At 54.5% G+C, this 18986-nt stretch overlaps 1 protein-coding gene across 1 annotated transcript in view; it reads right to left on the bottom strand.

Moving 5' to 3' along the window:
- Positions 1 to 40: 40 nt before the first annotated feature.
- KMT2D (lysine methyltransferase 2D) overlaps positions 41 to 18986 on the bottom strand; it is a 40192-nt gene continuing 21246 nt past the window's right edge. Inside the window, exons 35-56 of the mRNA XM_043885340.1 lie at positions 16993 to 18854; positions 15259 to 15382; positions 15028 to 15112; positions 14855 to 14921; positions 14531 to 14763; positions 13346 to 14430; positions 11428 to 13159; positions 11152 to 11292; positions 10862 to 11029; positions 10544 to 10703; positions 9841 to 9916; positions 9483 to 9658; positions 9244 to 9374; positions 8435 to 8567; positions 8228 to 8355; positions 6933 to 8073; positions 5831 to 5967; positions 5580 to 5710; positions 3601 to 3886; positions 3295 to 3368; positions 3060 to 3168; positions 41 to 2938 (exon numbers count right to left, since the gene is read on the bottom strand). Of these exons, the coding sequence (XP_043741275.1) occupies positions 2846 to 2938; positions 3060 to 3168; positions 3295 to 3368; positions 3601 to 3886; positions 5580 to 5710; positions 5831 to 5967; positions 6933 to 8073; positions 8228 to 8355; positions 8435 to 8567; positions 9244 to 9374; positions 9483 to 9658; positions 9841 to 9916; positions 10544 to 10703; positions 10862 to 11029; positions 11152 to 11292; positions 11428 to 13159; positions 13346 to 14430; positions 14531 to 14763; positions 14855 to 14921; positions 15028 to 15112; positions 15259 to 15382; positions 16993 to 18854 (8272 nt within the window). The 3' untranslated portion in view covers positions 41 to 2845. The remainder of the gene's footprint in view (positions 2939 to 3059; positions 3169 to 3294; positions 3369 to 3600; positions 3887 to 5579; positions 5711 to 5830; positions 5968 to 6932; positions 8074 to 8227; positions 8356 to 8434; positions 8568 to 9243; positions 9375 to 9482; positions 9659 to 9840; positions 9917 to 10543; positions 10704 to 10861; positions 11030 to 11151; positions 11293 to 11427; positions 13160 to 13345; positions 14431 to 14530; positions 14764 to 14854; positions 14922 to 15027; positions 15113 to 15258; positions 15383 to 16992; positions 18855 to 18986) is intronic.

Genomic DNA, 18986 nt, shown 5'->3' with positions numbered 1-18986 from the left:
GATCCCACCGACGGCGAGGGTGACGGGACGGAGTCGCTTGTATTTAAAATGTTCTTTTTTTTTATTTGTCGTTTAAAAACAAACTTGGAAGAAGCAAAATCCAAAACTTGCCCTTTGCCTCTTGCAACATAAATTATGTACAGTTCAGAATGATCGCTGATACAAAACATGCCAAGGACAGGGGCGCTGGGGGTGGAGGGAGAGAGGGCGCTTTAAAAAAGGGAATCATTTCATCCGTTGTTACGAAGGACCAACCTTGCTGTACAGGATACACACAACACAAAATAAAGTCTTCACGGGATTCACACTTGTCAGAGATTTATTTTTTAAAAAGGGGGAGGGTCCTGGAGGTGAGGGGAGAAGACCATAAATGGGAAAAAACTGAAAATTGAGTATGTGCAAGTGTAAACCAACCCAAAGTACAAACATGGGGGGGGCGAGGGGAAGGGAGGGAATTCTGATGCAATTATACAGGCGGGGTACTTAAAAAAAAAAAAAACAAACCAACAACCAAAATTCCAACCTTGTAGCTTGGGTCTGAGTTAGTTTATATAAAAATTAAAAACTGTATAAGGTTTCTTCACTAAATTCTACAGGACTATCAGATACCTAGCATATGCTTACAAAGTCTGCCCCATCCCCTTTTCCCAATCCCAGGGCCCAAGCCCCAATCAGAGCCTGACTCGCAGGAGCCAATCTCCCCTTCCCTGTAACCTAGACCTTTTGCTCTTGGAAAAGGAACATCCAATGGCTTTGGGGGCAGAAGCCCAGTCTCCCCACTGTGATTTCATTACAGTGGTTTCTGTGGGGGTGGGGGATGTTATTCTCTTAAACATTTGCAGCTTGAAACAGTTGAGGAAGCAGCTTAAAAAAAAAATTTCCCTACCCCCATCAATCCGCAACCCCCCAAATTCAAAAACAAACAAAAACAAACCTAAAATCACAACAGCGACCGTGCTCCCCCTCCAGCAGGCCCACCCATACACCACCACCAAGCCCACCCCCACACTCCAGACATTTGATTCTTGAAAATATTAATTACAAAATGCCCTTTGCCCACAGCCCCTAGGAGAGAACTGCATATAAGCTTCATCTTCATCCCCATGGCTCCCTACCAGAGAGGGGTCTGGGGCCTCACCCACCCCCTGACCTACCCCTACCCCCAGGAAGAGGTTCAACTGCAGCACAAGCTTGGGCAGAAAGGGGAAGGAAAGGGAGGCAGGGGAACCCATTACCCTCTGGCTCCCCCTGGGGCCAGCTCACTTTTGTGCGTTATAACATAGTCCAACTATACAAAAGGGGGTGGGAATTGCCCAGCCTCTATACCCCCACCTTACAGCAGTCACAGCCAGGGGGTGGGGAGGAGGGGGTGAGGAAAAGGGCGGTAGGTTGGGTAATGGAGGGGGCTCCCCCACAAGGGGAGCTCCATGTATCCGCCCCACACCCCCCTACCATTTATAAACTGGTTTTGTAAAAAGAAAATAGATATATTTATATAGAATATATAAAGCACAAAAATTAGTAGTTTTACATTTGCTCTCCCCGGGGGTGGGGGGAGAGGGGAGGGTTCTCACCTCCAGCCGGCTCCCCCATGCCCCACAAGACTATGTACAATCCCATGTATAAATAGATAAATACCCCCCACCCTCCCCGCGCTGACACTAAGCTCCCCCACCCCCACATCACCACCCCTTCTCACCAGACCAGCAGCAGTTTGGTGACTGAGGGAAAGTGGGAGCTCCGGGCCACACCCTGCCTCACTGGGTATGGGCATGCCACTCAGGGATAGCCCTCACCCTACCACCCACCCACCCCATCCAGGGGCTGGAGGGCAAATGGGCTCATGATGGGGTTGGGAAAACAGGAGGGAGATACTCTGGTCCTAAGTTGAGCACACCCCTCCTGCCCCCATGTCCAGATGGAGAAGGAAGTCCTAGAGCAACTAGGGGCCAGTCATCCCCAATCTTCATCATCATTAGCCTCAACCACCATCCCATGCCCGTAATTAAAAACAAAGATGGATTTTTTGTTGTTGTTTTTTCTTCTTCCTCCTACCCCCCTTCCACCCACTCAGAAGAGGGCAGTGAGGTGGGGGAGAGGGTTGGGGCAGTAGGGGGCTTGGAGAGGGTCTCACATTTCAAAACAGCAAAAAATCCAACACTTAAATGAGGTAGGTGTGGGTGCGGGGTCTCCTTGCCCGGCTTGCCTGGCTTGCCCTCCTGGGCAGCTGGGCGCCTCTTTCCCATTCATGTTGCATTTGTCAGAGTGGAAAACAAGGAAACACAACCCATAGAGAGACAGAAACACAGAGGAGAAGAGGGAGACAGAGACAGATCGAGAGGGAAGGGGATGGGGGTGAGGGTGGGGGCAGGACCCGGCAGGCAGGGCCAGGTGTGGGACCCGGCCTTTGGGATTGTCAAGCTTAGTCAAGTCTCTTTGCAGCCTTGAGTTGGGCCAGAGAGGTCGGTGGGAGCAGCAGGGCTGTGAGGCCCGGCCACACATCCTCCTCCCCCCTCCCTGCTGCCTCCCAGATGCTCTGGGTAGTTCCCGGCCCGTATCCCCCTCAAACCTGAGATGCCCAATGGCTGCTTCTGTCTGGCCCCTCCTGGAGCTGGGGGCAGAGATGCCAGCCTGGGGGCCGGTGGCGGGGAAGAGGGTCGTCCCTGGTGCCCAGGGTGGGCTTGGCCTAGGGCCCTCTGCCCCAGCCTCCTGCTCCAGGGGCTCCGGTCAGCCGGCAGCCCCAGCCCTGGGTCCTGGCTCTGGCTGCTACCTCTCCTCCCCCTCATCCCTTTCAGGGAAGAGGTTGGGGGTGGGGGGCTCCCCTGCCTGGTAGCCTCAAAGCTTCTTAGTTCATCCACTTCCGACAATTCCAGGCTCCACAGTGGCAGGGGATCTTGTGCTGATCGTCCTCAAAATCAAACTGATAGTCATATGTCAGCTGGAAAGAGAAGAGGGCACAATCAAGGCCAGTCCACCAGAGGAAGTGGGGGAGGGCGCTGGCCTTGGGATTGAAGGAGAGAGAGCTGCTCTGTCACTCACTGAGAGATGCTTCCTCTTACCTCCTCTCCTTTGGGGATTCGCCGGCTAGAGATGATGATGATTTTGTCCTCCTTGTCAAATGTCACAACTTCCGCCACACAGTTAGGGGCACAAGAATGGTTAATGTACCTAGGCAGTGGGACAAAGGCAGAAATATCAAGCTACTGGGTTGGATGATGCTGGTTCCTTGTTGGCCCACCCCCAGAGTGCCACCCTGAGGGAACTCCTAAATCCCTTCTTGCTCATCCCTCTCACCTGGCGGGGCCTCCGGTCAACGTAGCATCAATGACATGTTCGTTGTTTATTCGAAACATGTAGATGCCTCGATTCTAGAAAGGCAGAGGTTGCAGAAGGGGCAAGAATATCAGAGAAGGGCAGCAGTGGTGGTGGTGGGGTCAGGTGGTGGGCTTGGGCAGTGAGCTCATCTTCATTTCTTACTCTTCCTTTCTCCTGCCTCTCCCCTCCTCTTCCCACAGCAGCTTTCCACCTGCTCCTCTGGCCCCAATCCTGCCCCTGCCCCTTGGCTAAGTGCACCATGATGGCCCCTCTGCCAGCCCATACCTGCTCCTCATAGATTTTCTCCCGCCGGTTGGCCACCTCATTGCGAATGATGGTGCCAATGTACTCAATGACCATTGTGTGCTTTTCTAGGTCCTTGGCTGCATAGAGACCCAGGCCCTGGATACGGGAGCGAGCCAGATAGACATTGTTCTTCCACTCAGTGCGGAGCCGCCGGTACTGAGATGACTTGGAGTGCACAAACTGCTTGCTGTACGGGGTGTTGGTCTCGCCTGTGAAGGTGCTCTGATATGCCTTGGACATGCTGGTGCTGTTCAGAGTGTGGGGCCTGGGAGGTGATACAGTCCACAGTCCATGACAAGACAGCTCTACCCCAGACCAGGCACACACCACCCGCTTCCTCCCTGGGATGTGTAACACTCCAGTGAGGGCACGTGCTGCCTTGCGAGTGGAGTAGAGGCATCTTAGTCTTGGCTGTGGCGAGGCAGCAACTAGCTATAGGGACCCTTCCAACACCCTGTGTGGCGGAGAGAGCCCAGGATGGTGGGGTGGGGTGTGAAGGGAGGGAAGGGGCACTGATTCCCCTACACTGAGCCTGCTCTCCCATCTCCCCGCCTTCTACCACCCTCCTGCCAAACCAGACTCAAGGCCATGCTCACGACCTCTGGGAGGTCTTCCCCAAGCAGCCCAGGCCTGGAATTTAAGCTCACGGATTTGTTGAAATCTCTGAGTCCTTTCTCCTGCTCATGATGGAAGTTCTGCAAACGGGGGCCATGTCTACCACATTGGGCTGGATTTGAATTAAAACTGGCCCTGAATTCACAGCCAAATGGTGGTATCTTTTCCTTTCTTTAGACTGTTCCCTTTCTCCGCCATAACAGTGGGCTCTGTGCAGATGGCTCAGTGCAGGGGAATGGCTGCTGCCTAGCAGGATGCCTTTTCACCACCCTAGGGCATCAGCCAAGTTCTTGCCCATCCCAGAGCAGTGGTTTTCAAACTGACTCTTTTTCATACAGCAGAAATCTTGTTTTTTACTTTAACAAAACATTACAGGAATACCAATACATAAACTAGATGGAAACGCAACTCTTCTGGTTGAATCCAATATGGAGAAGGGGGGAGTTATGCATGAAGAGGGCCAAGTTCTGCCCACTCAGCTTATGTGTTCCAGGGCTTTCTGAAACACAGTTTGAAAACCACTGGTGTAGAGCATCAAGGACCAGGGCTGGCGAGGGTAGAGTTTGACGCTCTACGACAGCCCAAAGAGCAACCGAAGACCTTCAAGAAAACCCTCCTCTTGTGGATTCTGCCTCCCTCTACCCAGGGACCAAGGTCAGGCTACTGTGGTACACAGCAAGAACAGTGAACCACAAGTCAAGAGGTAAGGCTCTGGTCCCAGCTGTGACCTTTGTCTAGTCACTTAACCTTTCTGGGTCTCAGTTTTCTCAGCTGTAAATGGGGATAATACCACCTGCCCTACCTACCTCATAAGGTTGTTGTGAGGATCAAATGAGATAATGGATGTGAAAACGCTTTGAAAAAAAAAGTATAAAGTGCTATACAAATGTAAGGTTTTATTATTTTTTCTACTATATTCCTAATTATTTATTTTTGACATCAACTCAGCCTGGGGACGGGAAGGTGAATCTAGCACTCATGGGGCATCTGTCTAAGGTTGGGGAGAATCACAGGCCCCCTGGAAGCAACACAGGACAGGATGGTGGCATCTGGGTCCTTTATACATAAGATCTCACCACCGTCTACCCAGAACCTCCCCGAGGGCCATTCCCAGGACACCCAAGAGAAGTGTCCCTAGACTGCAGGTCAACCCCAAGCACCTGAGAGGCTGGGGGAGGAAAAGGATACCCTAGTGATACCTGTATACTCTCTAGTCAGGAGGCTAGAGTGAACCCCCAGTCTCTCCAAGAGAACTCTGATCTGTAACCCCAAACACTCATAATTAGCCAGAGGGCCCTACCAACCGCATACCCACAACCCTTGGTTCAGCCCCACAAGCTCACCGTTTGTAGTGTGTGAGGATTTTAGGCTCTGACCGAGCACAGCCAGTGGGGTTGATCATGAGCGGTAGCTCCATCAGGGGGTGGCGTCCATAGCGGAATAAATAATTTTGACAGCTTTCCACTCCAGGCAGCTGTGGGCACAGGTCACACTCACTTCAGCCTGAGCACTTCTGGGGCAAGACCAACATTCCCAGGGCCCTCCTGGCTCCTGGCCCCCGGCCCCCAGCCCCCAGCCCCCAGCCCCGCCTTACTGATTCAGCTATGCGCAGCACAGCGTGCACCGTCAGCCCGAAGAGCTCCTCGCCTTTCAGGTACTCGGGGAAGAGCCGCAGCATGTCGGCCTCTTTCCTCATGGCTGCCACAGGCTCGATGATACGATTCCAAACGGCTAAGAGACAAGGAAAGATGGCAGCCCTCAGAGGCAACTTCTGCTTACTGACCTCAGCCCCAACCTCCACCCGATGCTAGGGTGGTTTTCTGTAGCCTGCCCATCTTGCTATCAAGAGGGTATGTGGTTCTTCAGGAACCTCTTGGCCTCCCAGTCTCAATCTCCCTCAACAAGCCAGTTTCCCACCCTGGAGGGGCATCACAGAGCCCTGTGACACAGAAACATGAGCCCAGGGCCCAGGACACCCAACAGTCCATGGACCTTACACGAGAGCCAGAGCAACTCAAGCGCCAGGCATGTTCTGGAGTGAGAAGACTTGGGTTCAGGTTCTAATACTGGCTATGGGGCCCTTAAGGCAAATATTGGGTTGGTCAAAAAGTTGGTTCGGGTTTTTTCTAAAACCTGAACGAATTTTTTTGGCTAACTCACTACTTAAATCTCTCCACTACTCAGTTCATGTATAAACTTGGCATAATAACAGTACTTACCTTGAAGGGTTGCATGAACAAAATAACCTACATAAACCGCTCAGCTCAGTTTGTGGCACATAATACATGCTCACTACAATGTTAATTCTGTTACCTTTACCATTAATACCGAAACCAAGATCAAAAGATTTTATCCAGGGGAAAGCAACCGTAAGGAACTCAAGCCTAGGATGAGACTGGGTAAACTGAGCGACAAGGTCTCAGACCCGTATCCTTTAGATCCACTGAGGTTAAGAAAAGGAGCTGGAATATGTGTAGTCAGAGAAGCAAAGTATCTTCAATTACACAGAGAATTCAAGATGGCTGAGAAAGGTCAAAACACTTTCTCTGGAGAACTTCAAGAGACCTCTACCTGCCAGAAGTGGGGGAACAAGATCACTCAATAAGGAGCCTGAAGGTCTCGTCTCAACATCGGAAAGGTGACTCTGGGAGAAGCTCACCCAGTGCTGTACTAGGCTGCGAGGGTCCCATGCTCACCCTGGGGAGAGGCGTCCGTGAAGACCATGTCCTCCAAGCCCTGCTCCATGACTTTGATCACAAACTCTGGCCGCCCGTTGTTCTCGCCGATGGAGCAGCGGTAGCAGCAGCGCCGGTTGTTAGTGCGGAGGCTCCAGTAGATGCGCGTGGCCTCATAGCCCACTGGATAGAGGGCAGTGGCACTGTGGAAGTCGGCCATCTGGTGCGGCAGCAGCTGTCCAATGGCGTGGAACACAAGGCCCCCCACCCGGAACATGTGCAGCCGCTCTCCCCGCTGGATGATGCTGGCAATCTGCTTCACCTCATCCCGCTCGATGTAGACCCTCCGGAAGACAGCAAAAGAGCTCAGCTCCTGCTCACAGGGCCCCTTGATCTTATGCATCGGACACAGCATGGTCTTGTCCTTGAAGAACATGCACTTGGCGCGGATGGCGCAGGCAAAATGGTAGACGTTGGGGCAACGCATTCGATTGCAGCTGCTGGTGGCACCAGTGCGCTGGCACAGGGAGCACTTGGTGAGCAGGCCTCGGTGCAGGGCAACCTCCACGTTCATCAGCGCCCCGCCCTGGGTCTCATATACCTCTGTGGACCACAGGGCACAGTTGAGGTGCACCCACAAGTCCAAGTCCAGGTTCAGCAGGCGGGCAGGCCCATCCGTGGCCCCATCTCCCTCCTCATGACAGAAGCAGCAGCGCCGCATGTCTCGAGGCACCTTGTCAGGTCGCAAGGCTGTGCCGAGCTGTTCCATGAACTCAGCCACTTCCCGCTCATCCTCCTGCCGCACACCACCCTTCTGGATAGTCAGCAGCAACCGGAGCCGCTTCCAGCGCACCCCCTTCCACTTCTTGAGGCGAGGGGGCCGGGAATCTTCACCTTCCTCAGGAGGCCGGGCTCGGGGCTTGGGCCGAGTAGATTCAGGGGACGAGGCCAGTGGCAGAGGCGAGGGGATCGGTGGCTCAGCTGAGGGTTCAGCTGGAAGTTCAACCAAGGGTTCAGCAGGGGGGCTGGCAGGAGAAGGTGCCAGAGGGGAAGGGGGTGGGGAGGGTTCTTCAGGAGGTGGGGCCGAAAGCTGTCGCACATCCAGGTTGGAGACGTTGTAGGTGTAGCTGTGCTGGGTGGGGGGCTCTGGGGCAGGGCTCTCCTATGGGAAGATAGGAGAGCCCTGTACCGTTAGTGCTGGCTCCTCAATTAACTAGTCACCTCTCTCCTCCCACCCAGATTTCCACTCACCCCAAAGCCCTCTGCCTTCTCTGTCCTAGCCAGATACCCACCCTGTCTTCCTCCAACAGACCCACCTGTTTGAGGAGACTCAAGATGTCTAACTGACTCTTGAGTGTATAGCCAGGCAACACAGCATCAAACTGCTTCAGCCAATCAGGTCCAGACTCTGGGCTCTTGCCTCCCAGACTCCTTTCTTTCCCACCTGCAGGAAGGAAGGGAGTCAGAGACTCCCACCACAATCACTCCCCGTGGGCCCCAAGGAGTTTTTCTGCCATACTCACCAGGGCCCTCAGCCTCCCCCTTCTTAGGCTCGATGCCGGCCCGGGCAGGGTTCTCTGGGAACAGCACCTCATAGGAATTGGGGATCTTCATGCTCAGCAGTTCTGCCACTGCCACCATCATGCCATTCAGGTTCTGCCAGGGCAGGAAAGGGGAATATGACAGCCATGTCGGCAGAGTGGCAGAGTGAGAACTATCACCAGCTTGGTGGGGACCACGACACCCAGAACACAGCTCCCTATGTGGCCCATCAGGCCTACTCCTGTGCCATCTGACTTCTTCTCATGTACCTCCTTTAAAGACAGCCTTTCTCAAATCACTGTGGGCATTAACGGGAGCACACAGAAAGAGACCTGCGGCAACTGGGCTTAGGAAATGACACACTGCATCCACCCCTTGGAAAGTCCCAGTACACATCAGCAAAGTAAAGGATCTGCAAAGTCTTGTAATAAAAAACCTGTTTTGCTATTTTAACTAAGATTTCCAATTTCCTTTGATCACAAGATCCTGATAACATTTTCAAAAAAAAAAAACAGAATTCCATGCAATGTGACTGGGGACATGTTTGGTAGCACTTGTCACATTATACACACTCTATTTGTTGACTTGTGTCTTTACCCCTGAACTGTGAGCTCCTTGAGGGCAGGGCAGCCCCTTGTGCTACATTTTCTCCAATCCCACACTCCGGCTCAGGCTTTCATTCACAGGAGGTCCTCAATACACAGGTTTAAATGATTTATTCAGAGAAGCTCCTGGGACTGCCCTCTAACCGGCATCTCCTCCTGGCCCTTGAGGCATCCCCAGGACATACCTTGGCGGCAGCAGCAGAAACCGTCAGCATGACTGACACCTCGCTTCCTTTGCCCTTTTCCCAAGTTGGGGCAGGCAGCTTCCTGGGGGCCTCCATATCCAGGACCCCATAAGGTTTGCTCTCTGGGAAGACTGAACGACAAAGAAGGACCTGTGTAAACTCCAGCTGCCTCACTCCCTGACCTCTGACAATGCAGCCTGACCAGGCCAGGCCGGGTCCAGGCCCAGAGTCACCTCTACCTGGAATGCTGGCCCGAGGAATGATGGGGATGACGGGGGAGAGAGCCCGGTCATCCTGCTCCCACCGGCCTGAGCCCAGCTGAGGGAAACGGGGGGCCTCCTCCCCCAGGATGCTCTCAGGGGATGAAGCTGGCACGATGCTGTCAGGAGAATCGCTGTCCTCATCACTCTCCATCCTGTGGGCCAAAAGCAGACACTCACTGCCCCAGCCTAGCAGGTGCCCCCCTCCCAAATCTAGAGATTTGTGGATGTTATAGCCCTATTTGAAATCTGCCATTGGTCAAAAGAAAAAACAAGGAAAAATGAGGAACTGATCCCCCACCCCAATTTCTCATCCCCATCTCTGCCCCTTCTGCACCTGACATCCTCAGTTTGATTGTGAGGGGGCGTAGGCAAGGCGGCCAGCAGGTCTAGACTTTTCACTTCTGAAGCATCTGCAGGGTAGGTAGGAGAAGAAAAGTCAGGCTGAGGCCAGGTCAGAGCTGCTGGTGCTTTATCCCACATGTTTCAGGCCTAACTGGTACAAGATCTAGCTCAGTTCTCGGACCACTATCTACTCATCCACCCATCTACCAGTTTGGGGTACACGAGCTATAAATTTATTGAGCCGTTCTAAAGAGTGTCCTCTGCAGTGTACGCTCATTGGTTATAGTCTTTCAACAACTCCATAAAGTATTATTTTTATTTTAGAGTGAGAAAATTGAGGCTCACACAAGTCAATCAAGTTACTTGGCTGCAGTAGCACAGCTAAATGAATGCAGGAGCCAGAGTTCAAATCCAGATCTGACTGGAGTTCATACCCTGTGGGTAAGGAAACTTGGTTATTCCTCAAAAACAAAAGCTTCATTAATACTCTCCTTGCCCTGCTGCCTTTGCTCTGGACTGCAGAAGCCCCTCCTGGCTCCAACAAATCAGTCCCGAAGAGGCCCTTCCTATTTCAAATACCATCTGTTGTGTATGCACACAGAGCAACACGTAACCCACTCCTACCTCAGACCCTACCACAAGACCCTAGCCACCAAGACGGGGCTGAAAGGTAGCCCACTCTGCTCCTGACTTACCCCTCAGCACCCCTTCAGTATCCCGGGCAGAGGCTGCATCCTTGGGGTGCTCCCCCAGTTCTTCAGATGGAGTGACGCCATTAACCATCTTCTGCTGCACCGATGGGGGTGGGGTGGGGGGCAGCGACGAGGGTGGTGTCGGCGGGTTACTCAGGTTATTCTGGGGGCGGGGTGGGGTGTTGTGTGCAAGATGGCATAGGGAAACTGACATAATCTCCTGGCCCCACACTCTATCAGCCCTTTGCTCAAGTCTGCCACCCCCAACTCCACCTCCCCAAGAACCTCATCATCCCCAAAAGGTACTGCCATTTTTCTGACCTTGGTAAGCAGCTGGGAATAGTAGTCAGGGCCCGTGGGCAGCACCCCACTTCCGAAGGCCCCCCTCAGCTGGCACTGCCCACTGATCGGGCAGCCGCTGCCAAAGGGAGCAAAGAGGCTAAAATTGGCGGTGATGGTAGGCTCCGTGAGGGGCAGCAGGGACAGCTCCTAGAAGGGGCAAGACAACAAGGTTGGAATCCCGCAGCATGTACCTCTCTGCTACTGCACCGCTGGGGGCCAGGCTGCCCCCTATCCTGGGATGGGACCAGGGACTGGCTCCTGGGGGTCACCTGTTTCAGCTGTTTCAGCAAGGCCTCGCTGGCCCTGACCCCGTCCTCCTTCCGCAGCTTCTTTCGGGAGCTCACCAACCTGTCGCTTGCCTTCTGTACCCGCTTGGGCTTCGGTGTCAAAGGCTTCCTTGCTGCTGTATCCTAAGCCGGACAAACCCACAGTGAAGGTCACCGTGCCCCTCGGAGCCCTCACCTCTGGTTTCACCCAGACCTGCTCGCTCTGCCCCCGGGCTCCAGGCCCCACACTGTCTGCTCCACTCTAGCTGGAGTACTCACCTCCTTGGTGCTGGGGGTACCCTGCAGTTTCTGCTCCAGCCCAGCAAGCTTGCTGTCAATGTGCCCGTTGATCTCAGCTCGCAGCCCCTCGGGCCCCCGCCCAGTGCTGAGTTGCACATTCTTTGCTCGTAGAAGCTTCTGCAAGAGCAGATGCCCGGCCTCTGAGCGGGGCCCTGCCAGCAGGAGGTGGTTGCTGGTACCTGGTGCCCCTACAGGCTCCCCGTTGGCCTCCCTCTTCACCGCCTGGGCTCCCAGGGCACACGGCTCTTCCCGAGGCTCCTGCTTGATGCTGAGATGTGGTGGCTCAGGTACCACCTGCCCATTCACCTGGTCCAGATGCCCAGGTACCAGGCTGCTTTGCTCCAGCTTCTGGGCTTCCGCTAGATGGTCTGGGGGGTCCCAAGGTCCCAGTCCCTTGCCAAAGAAGGTATCCGCAAGCTGGGCAGCAGCAGGTGAGACCCTCCCAGGAGGAAGCTCCAAGGGTGGCCCCTGGGGCTTGGGGGTTCCTGGCTGGGTGGTAGGGAGCTGGGCCTCTGAGGGGAGCTGGGAGCTAGGGGATGGTAATTGGGAGGAAGGTCTCTTTGGCTCTTGGGGGCTGGATGGTGGAGGTGTGGGATGGACAGGGCCAAGAACTGGTCCTGTGGATAAGGCTCCTTGTGGGGCAGGGAGTCGGGGTGGGCCCTGAGGTCGAAGCCCGGCCCCTAGCTCCTGAAGAGGGCCTGTCTGGGATCCAGGGAAGCCCCCAAGTTGGGGCTGGCGGCCCAAAAGGCCTTGCAGGGGAGAGGGCTGGGTCCCAGGCTCCTGGTAGGGTGGGGCCTGGCGTGCTGCCTGACTCTGCTGTAGCTGCCGCTGCATGAGAAGCGCCTGGAGCTGCTGCTGCTGCTGAGGACTCAAGTGCCGCAGCTGTGGATTTTTGGCCAGGACTCCTTGGAGTTGTGCCCGAAGCTGACCCACTGTAGGCATGACCCCAGCCCCTGGCAGACTCTGCCCAGACTGCGGGACAGATCCTGGCTTGGCAGGCTGCGACCCTACATTATTTTGCATGGGCCGCTCTAGTCCAAGGGGCTGTTGGGAGCTCAGAAGGTTCTGGGTCATGGATCCAGGCTGTTCCCCTAAGGAAACAGAGGATTGGGCCAGTAGGTGGGGCACAGATGAGGCCTCAGACGATCCACTGCCTGGTTGCCCATGGCTTCCCGCGCCTGCTGGGTGGAGCAAGTTAACTGGCGGCTGCTGTTGTCCTGGGAGCCTCAGAGGTGGCTGCAGCTGCAGAGAGTTGGGCTGAGGCTGGGCCTGGGGCTGGACAAGCAGGAGTTGTGAGTCCCCAGACAGTGAGGGCTTCATCTCTCCTGGTTCAGTGGCCACGGACTCTGGTCCAGTCCCCATTGGTAAGGGCCCTCCCTGATGTGTGGAGGGCCCCTCACTGGCCTCTGAAGGAAGAGCCGTCTCTACGATGCTTTGTTCCTTGCCCGTTAAGATGAGGGTTGGGCCCAGGGCTCCGGGGCTAGAAAAGTGTTGCAGAGGCTTGGCTGGCATGCCAGGGCCTAGTGTCACCTGTTGCTGCTGCTGCTGCTGTTGCTGTTGAGGAGACAGTAAAGTTCGACTCTGGCTCAAGAGGCCCATCTGCTGCTGTTGTTGAAGTTGCTGTTGCTGCTGCTGTTGTTGAAGCTGTTGCTGCTGCTGCTGTTGTAACTGTTGTTGCTGCTGTTGTAGCTGCTGTTGCTGTTGCTGCTGCTGTTGTTGAAGCTGTTGCTGCTGCTGCTGTTGTAGCTGCTGTTGCTGTTGAAGCTGTTGCTGCTGCTGCTGTTGTTGAAGCTGTTGTTGCTGCTGCTGTTGCTGAAGCTGTTGCTGCTGCTGCTGTTGTAACTGCTGTTGCTGCTGTTGCTGTTGTAGCTGCTGTTGCTGCTGCTGCTGTTGTTGTAGCTGCTGTTGCTGCTGCTGTTGCTGAAGCTGTTGCTGCTGTTGTTGAAGCTGTTGTTGTTGTTGAAGCTGTTGCTGTTGTTGAAGTTGTTGCTGCTGCTGCTGTTGTAGCTGCTGCTGCTGCAACTGTTGCTGCTGCAAGGCGGCCATGGGCTGGGCGCCCAGTTTGGGCTGCCCACTGTGTGGCATCAGACCCTGCTGAAGATGGGAAAGCCCGGCCATGGATCCTTGCTGTTGGTGCTGTTGCTGCTGCTGCTGCTGCTGCTGGGATGTGACCAGCCGGTGTCCCATGAGGCCCTGACCCTGCTGTGCCATCTGGGGGGAACTTAGCACCCGTGGCTGGGTCAGGAGCACCTGTCTGTGAGGGCCCTGGGGGCCCAAAGCTCCAGGGTGTGGTTGCTGCTGCTGCAACACTGCCACCTGGGCAGGGCCCAGCATGCCCTGGGGCCCCTGGGGTGGTTGGGGGGACAGTTGCTGGACCAAGAGGCCCTGGTGGCTGCTGGGAGGCAGAAGGCCCTGGGGCTTGGGACCCAGAGCCTGGTTTGCCTGTACTCCCGGGCCCTGCTGCTGTTGCTGCTGGATCGCCACCTGTCCTAGGAGATGCTGCTGCTGCTGCTGCTGCTGCTGCAGTTTCTGGGCCAGCTGCATGCGCTGCTGTTGGAGCTGCAGCTGCCTTTCCTGTAAAAGCCTTGAGTCAGGTCCCAGGCCTCGAAGAGCAAGGTTGCCAGGGAAAAAGCCCCCTGAGGGGCCACCCAGGGCCCCAGCTCCACCAGAATGTTGCTGTTGCTGCTGTTGGGCCAGGGTGGTGTTGAGGAAGGGGCCACCAGGCTGTCCAGGTAGGGCCATGCCCCCAGGGGTCAGGCGAAGACCTGCAGCTTGCCCCCCCGGGGGTCCTTGAGGTGGCTGCAGCCCATGGCCTGGGAGCAGCTGACCAGGAAGCTTGGTGAGTAGCCGGGGACTCTGGGAAGGGCTAAGGGCAAGTACGGCTGAGTGCTGCTGCTGTTGCTGCTGCTGTTGTTGCTGCTGCTGCTGCTTATTCCGATATTCTGCCATGAGGTTAGTGTGCTCCTTCTGCTGCTTCCGGACCTAACACAGGAGGGTCAGGGAGGTCAGCCAGGGGGCTACCCACCTGTGCCACCCCTCTTCCCAGGCTCCTGGTGGCAAGGCTGAAGTCTGCCTTCCCTACCTGGTCCAGCTGTTTCTGGATCTTGCTCTGTTGTTCCGTAACCAGCTTCAGTTTCTCAGCATCAGCCTCAGGGAACTCCCGGCCGGCCTTCTTGGCAGTGCGCTGCTTGGCACATAGGGCTTTCCGGGACTTGCGGTGCACCCCTATCTGCTCCTCTAGCACCTTCAGTTGCATTTGTAGGAGCTGCTGGGTATGGAATAGCCACTCTTCATACTGCCGCTGGTCAGCCTCATCTGGGAAAGGAAATAGACAGGTGTCAGGGGATCCAAACCCCTCTTTCCCCAAGCCACTTCCTTGCACATTCCTCCCCATCACCATACTCACTGATCACTCCCTGGGCAAAAGTGGGTGGATTGGGACGAGGCTGGGAGGGGTCACCGGCACCCCGCTCCTGGGATGAGAAAGACTGTTGAAGGGTCATTGTTCTGTACCAGGCCCTAGGGAAGGGTGGCCCGAAGGCATAGGACCCAAGTTCCTGCTCCCACCCGACCATTTACCTGGCCACTCCCAGCTGCCACGTGGTTCTGCAGATCACTGCCGGGCCCCCCTGAGAGCCTCTGGGCTAGCAGGGACACTTGCTGCCTGGAGTCCGCCAAAGCAAAGAGAATGAGTTAGTGATGGGGAAAGTTGAAGGGCAAAGAGGTGGGACAAGTAGGAAGGAGGATCATGAAGAACAGGGGAAGGACTGGAAAAGGAAAAAGCCAATGCTCCCACCCCATACATCTTACCTGTTCATACCAGGTGCCACTCCAATGCTGCCCTGAGCCATCACCTTCTTGATGCCTTTCAAAGCCACCATCTTGGCCTTTGCAATAGGATCAATGATATCTTCTGCAGCGAATTTGTCCAGGTCTAGAGACAGAAGAGCCAAGTGAGCCTGGCATTGAGGTCAATGTCTGGCGTTCCAACACCTTGACTTCCACCAAGCCAAGCAAAACAATCGCATGGCATGGTGGAAAGACCACTGGACTAGGAGCCAGGTAGCATAGGTGACTCAATTCTATTATTTACAGAACACATGGCTGTTTTTACTTGCACGGTATTAGGAAAAGATACTCAGTAAATATTTACTGAACCAATATATTAAAGTCACTTCACCTCTATGAGCCTCAGTTTACTCTTCTATTTGACAGAGATCATGATTCCTTATCCTGCTTATCTCACGGAGCTATTGAGAAGATCAAATGTGACCAGAATACAAGTTTACTTTATGACCTAGAAAGCATTCTTCAAAAGTCATATTCTTAGGGCAACCAAGTGCAGCCCAAGGACCCAAGATGTGGGCAGAGTGCCAAAGCCTAACGCCAGAGTTGCTTTGGCCACAACACACACCACCTACAAACCACTCTTCTGCCTGTCCAGGACACTAGGTAGAAAAAGAGAAACAAGCAGACACCAAATCATCCTAAAATCTTATACACTGCGTATTTCTCCACTACTCAGAAAGCTTAACTGACTCCCTACTTTTAAGAAGATGAACCAAACACCCTCTCCTGGTTATTCTGAGGTGGTAAAACAGTTAAGAGGATATGAGGGCCAGGCTTCAAATTCCAGCTATTAGTTATATGATATTGAGCAAGTTAATCTTACTGCCTCAGTTTCCTTTTCCATAATCTAAGATAATAGTAACTATTACGTGTACACACTTCTATATTTAAAACGGATCACCAACAAGGACTTACTGTACAGCATACAGAACTCTGCTCAATGTTATGTGGCAGCCTGGATGGGAGGGGGCTTTGGGGGAGAATGGATGCATGTATATGTATGGCTGAGTCCCTTAGCTGTTCACCGGACGCTCTCACATTGTTAGTCAACTACACCCCAATACAAAATTAAAAGTTTAAAAAAAATAATAATGGTACCTATTTAATGTTTTTGTTGTGATGATTACATTACACAATAAATGGAAAGTGCTCAGCACAATGTTTAGCAGTCATTATTCAATAGATATTATTATAATTTGAGGTCTTCTTCAATCTGGGCCCCCACCTTACCTTTCCAAAGTTACGGCAGTGCCCACTTGCTTCCTTCCACAAAGTCTACCCCAGCCTAAGCAGTCCACTCATGGTCTCCAAATACACCTGCCTTTCCTGCCACTAGTCTCACTAAGTCTTTCACCAGCCCAACTACTTCTTGCATCACTTTGCTCCAAGTCCTAAGTTCTGGGTCTCACCACAGCTACAAGGCCTCTGCTAATCAGACTTCAGGTGTCCATTCCATTCATTCAAACATCTGAACACCTGCTAGATGCCAGGCACTGTTCTCCTTTAAAAGCTACAGTGTTAATTTAAAAAAAAAAAAAAGCTACAGTGTTTCACCTATACCACGGCTCTGTGTCCCATCTCCTTTAACTAGGGAGTATCTTGGGTCTGCAGCCTCAGAGAGAATTCAGTTAGTTGGTGGTAACAGTGATCACTCCTGAGTTACTAAGTCAGTCCCTCCCCACCAGCTGAGATTACCTGTATCTGGGAAAAAGCTGTTAGCCAACTGCTGCTGCATTGCCAGCTGCTGTGGTTTCATGCACATGGATGGTGGCATGGTACCCATGGGCTTCTGTCCCAGCACTGGCTGTGGGTTCTGCTGGGGCACCAAGCCTGCCTGTCCCCCATGCTGCCCACTTAGCATATGCCCTTGGTTGGATACCATGGCCATGGATGGGGCCAGGCGCTGCTGGAGGGCATGAGCTGGTGGCTGGGTGGGCATCAACGGTTGGGCCAAGCCTGGCTGTCGGGAGCCTCCAAGTCCCAGGGCAAGCTGCTGTTGAGGGCCAGCCAAACTGGGAGAAGAGCCCTCATGGGGCAAAGACACAGCCTGGGCAGGGCCTGGGGTGGACAGCAGGGAATGCTGCTGGGGCGGCTGCTGCTGCACGGGCTGCAGCTGGGCTGAAAGCTGCTGCTTCTTTTGCAGCTCTTTCTTCTCATGTTCCAACAGGTCCTCAATAAGCAGGGGTAACTCACTGGCGACCAGTGAGCTCTCCATCTTGTCCAGCTCATCCCCAGATGCATGTCCACCAGGCAAAGTCAGGGCCCCACTCTCTAGCTCAAACTTTTCCAGTAGGGAGGACCCTCCCGGGCCACTCAGTGGGCTGGGCGTCAGCAGGTGAGCTGGTGGTCCTCCTGTGGTCCCAAAGGGGACCTTCTCAGCTGTGTGCCCACTGCTGGAAAAAGGTCCTGTGCCCATTCGAGTGTCCCGGCTGCCCGTCACACTCTGACCTGGCTTTACCCCCAGGCCTAGGGAAGTAGTGACAGGTGCTGGCTCTGCCTTGGGGGTGGTAATGGTAAACTGGCAAGGGGAAGGGTGGCGCCCAACCTCCTCCACCTTGGGCTTCACCTCCGGAAGCCCTGACGCCAGACGGGGCTCAGAGGCATCAGCAGCTGGGGGAGGGCGCTCCTCGGGGCCCAAGGGTCCTGGCTCCACCCCTCGCAACAGAGCCTCTCGTTCAGCCTTTTCATTGGCTGACTCCACCAGCCTCAGATGCTCGTTGAAGATGTCCTTCTTGTCCCCCGTGTCCAGCTCAGGATCAGTATAGGCCAGCAGGTCAAACTCATCCCCATTGAGCAGGTCATCGAGGTGGGGATCATTGGTCTCTAGGTTTTCCAGAGTGCCCAGCTCATCGTCTCCCTTGGCCACATCCACACCCAGGCCCAGGTGAGCAAGCTCCTCATCGTCCTCCAAGGCCTTGTGGGCATCAAAGTCATCATCCAGCTCAGGATCCTCACAAGGTAGTTTTCCAGCTTCCAGGGCCAGAGGAGGGGGGCGGCCAAGCTCAGTACTGGAGGGGGGCCGGCTGACTAGCTCCAAGCCAGTGGGCAGGTTGGGACCTTTGGTGTGGGGCGTTGGATGGAGGCTGTTGTTCAGTTCAGGGGCTGGTGGGGCTGAAGGTTTCTGTGGAGGAAGGCCTGAGACTGCTAGGCCACGAAGCCCTTCAGGGGCCAGTCGGTGGGAATCCTCAGTTACAGGGTAAAAACGGGGTCTCTGTGGAGGGCCCTGACCGGGAAATGGAGGACCCCCCGGTCCAAGGCCTTTTTGTACATTGTGCCGCAACTCAATGAACTGGGCAGGACCAGCTGGGCCAGGCACTGGTTCACCAGGGCCAGGCAGGCGGTTGGAAATTCCAGCCAAAGGGGAACCTAGGGTTTGGCGGCCAAGTTCAGGCCCAGGAGTTGAAGGAAAGCGCGCAGACATGGTAAGTCGCATGGAAGTTGCTGCTGTTGCCTGTTGCTGCTGCTGCCACAGTTGCTGCTGCTGCTGCTGCTGTAAGGGCAGGGACCCAGGATACGGTGCTCGCTGATAGAAGGCTTGGGAGCCCCCCACCAATTGCCTGGAAGTATACGTAGTAGTAAGACAAAATCAGAATGAAAAAAGAGCTAGAACATGTGCTTCCCTAAAGAAGGAAAGAGTTAATGCAGTGAGGGGGGGGAGGAATGGGGAAGAAAAGAAAATGATGCTGAGG

Source organism: Cervus elaphus, chromosome 3 (genome assembly GCF_910594005.1).
Source record: "Cervus elaphus chromosome 3, mCerEla1.1, whole genome shotgun sequence".
NCBI classification, from domain to species: Eukaryota; Metazoa; Chordata; class Mammalia; order Artiodactyla; family Cervidae; genus Cervus; species Cervus elaphus.
Note: the sequence above shows the minus strand (reverse complement) of the source record. Positions and strands in the feature narration are given on the sequence as shown.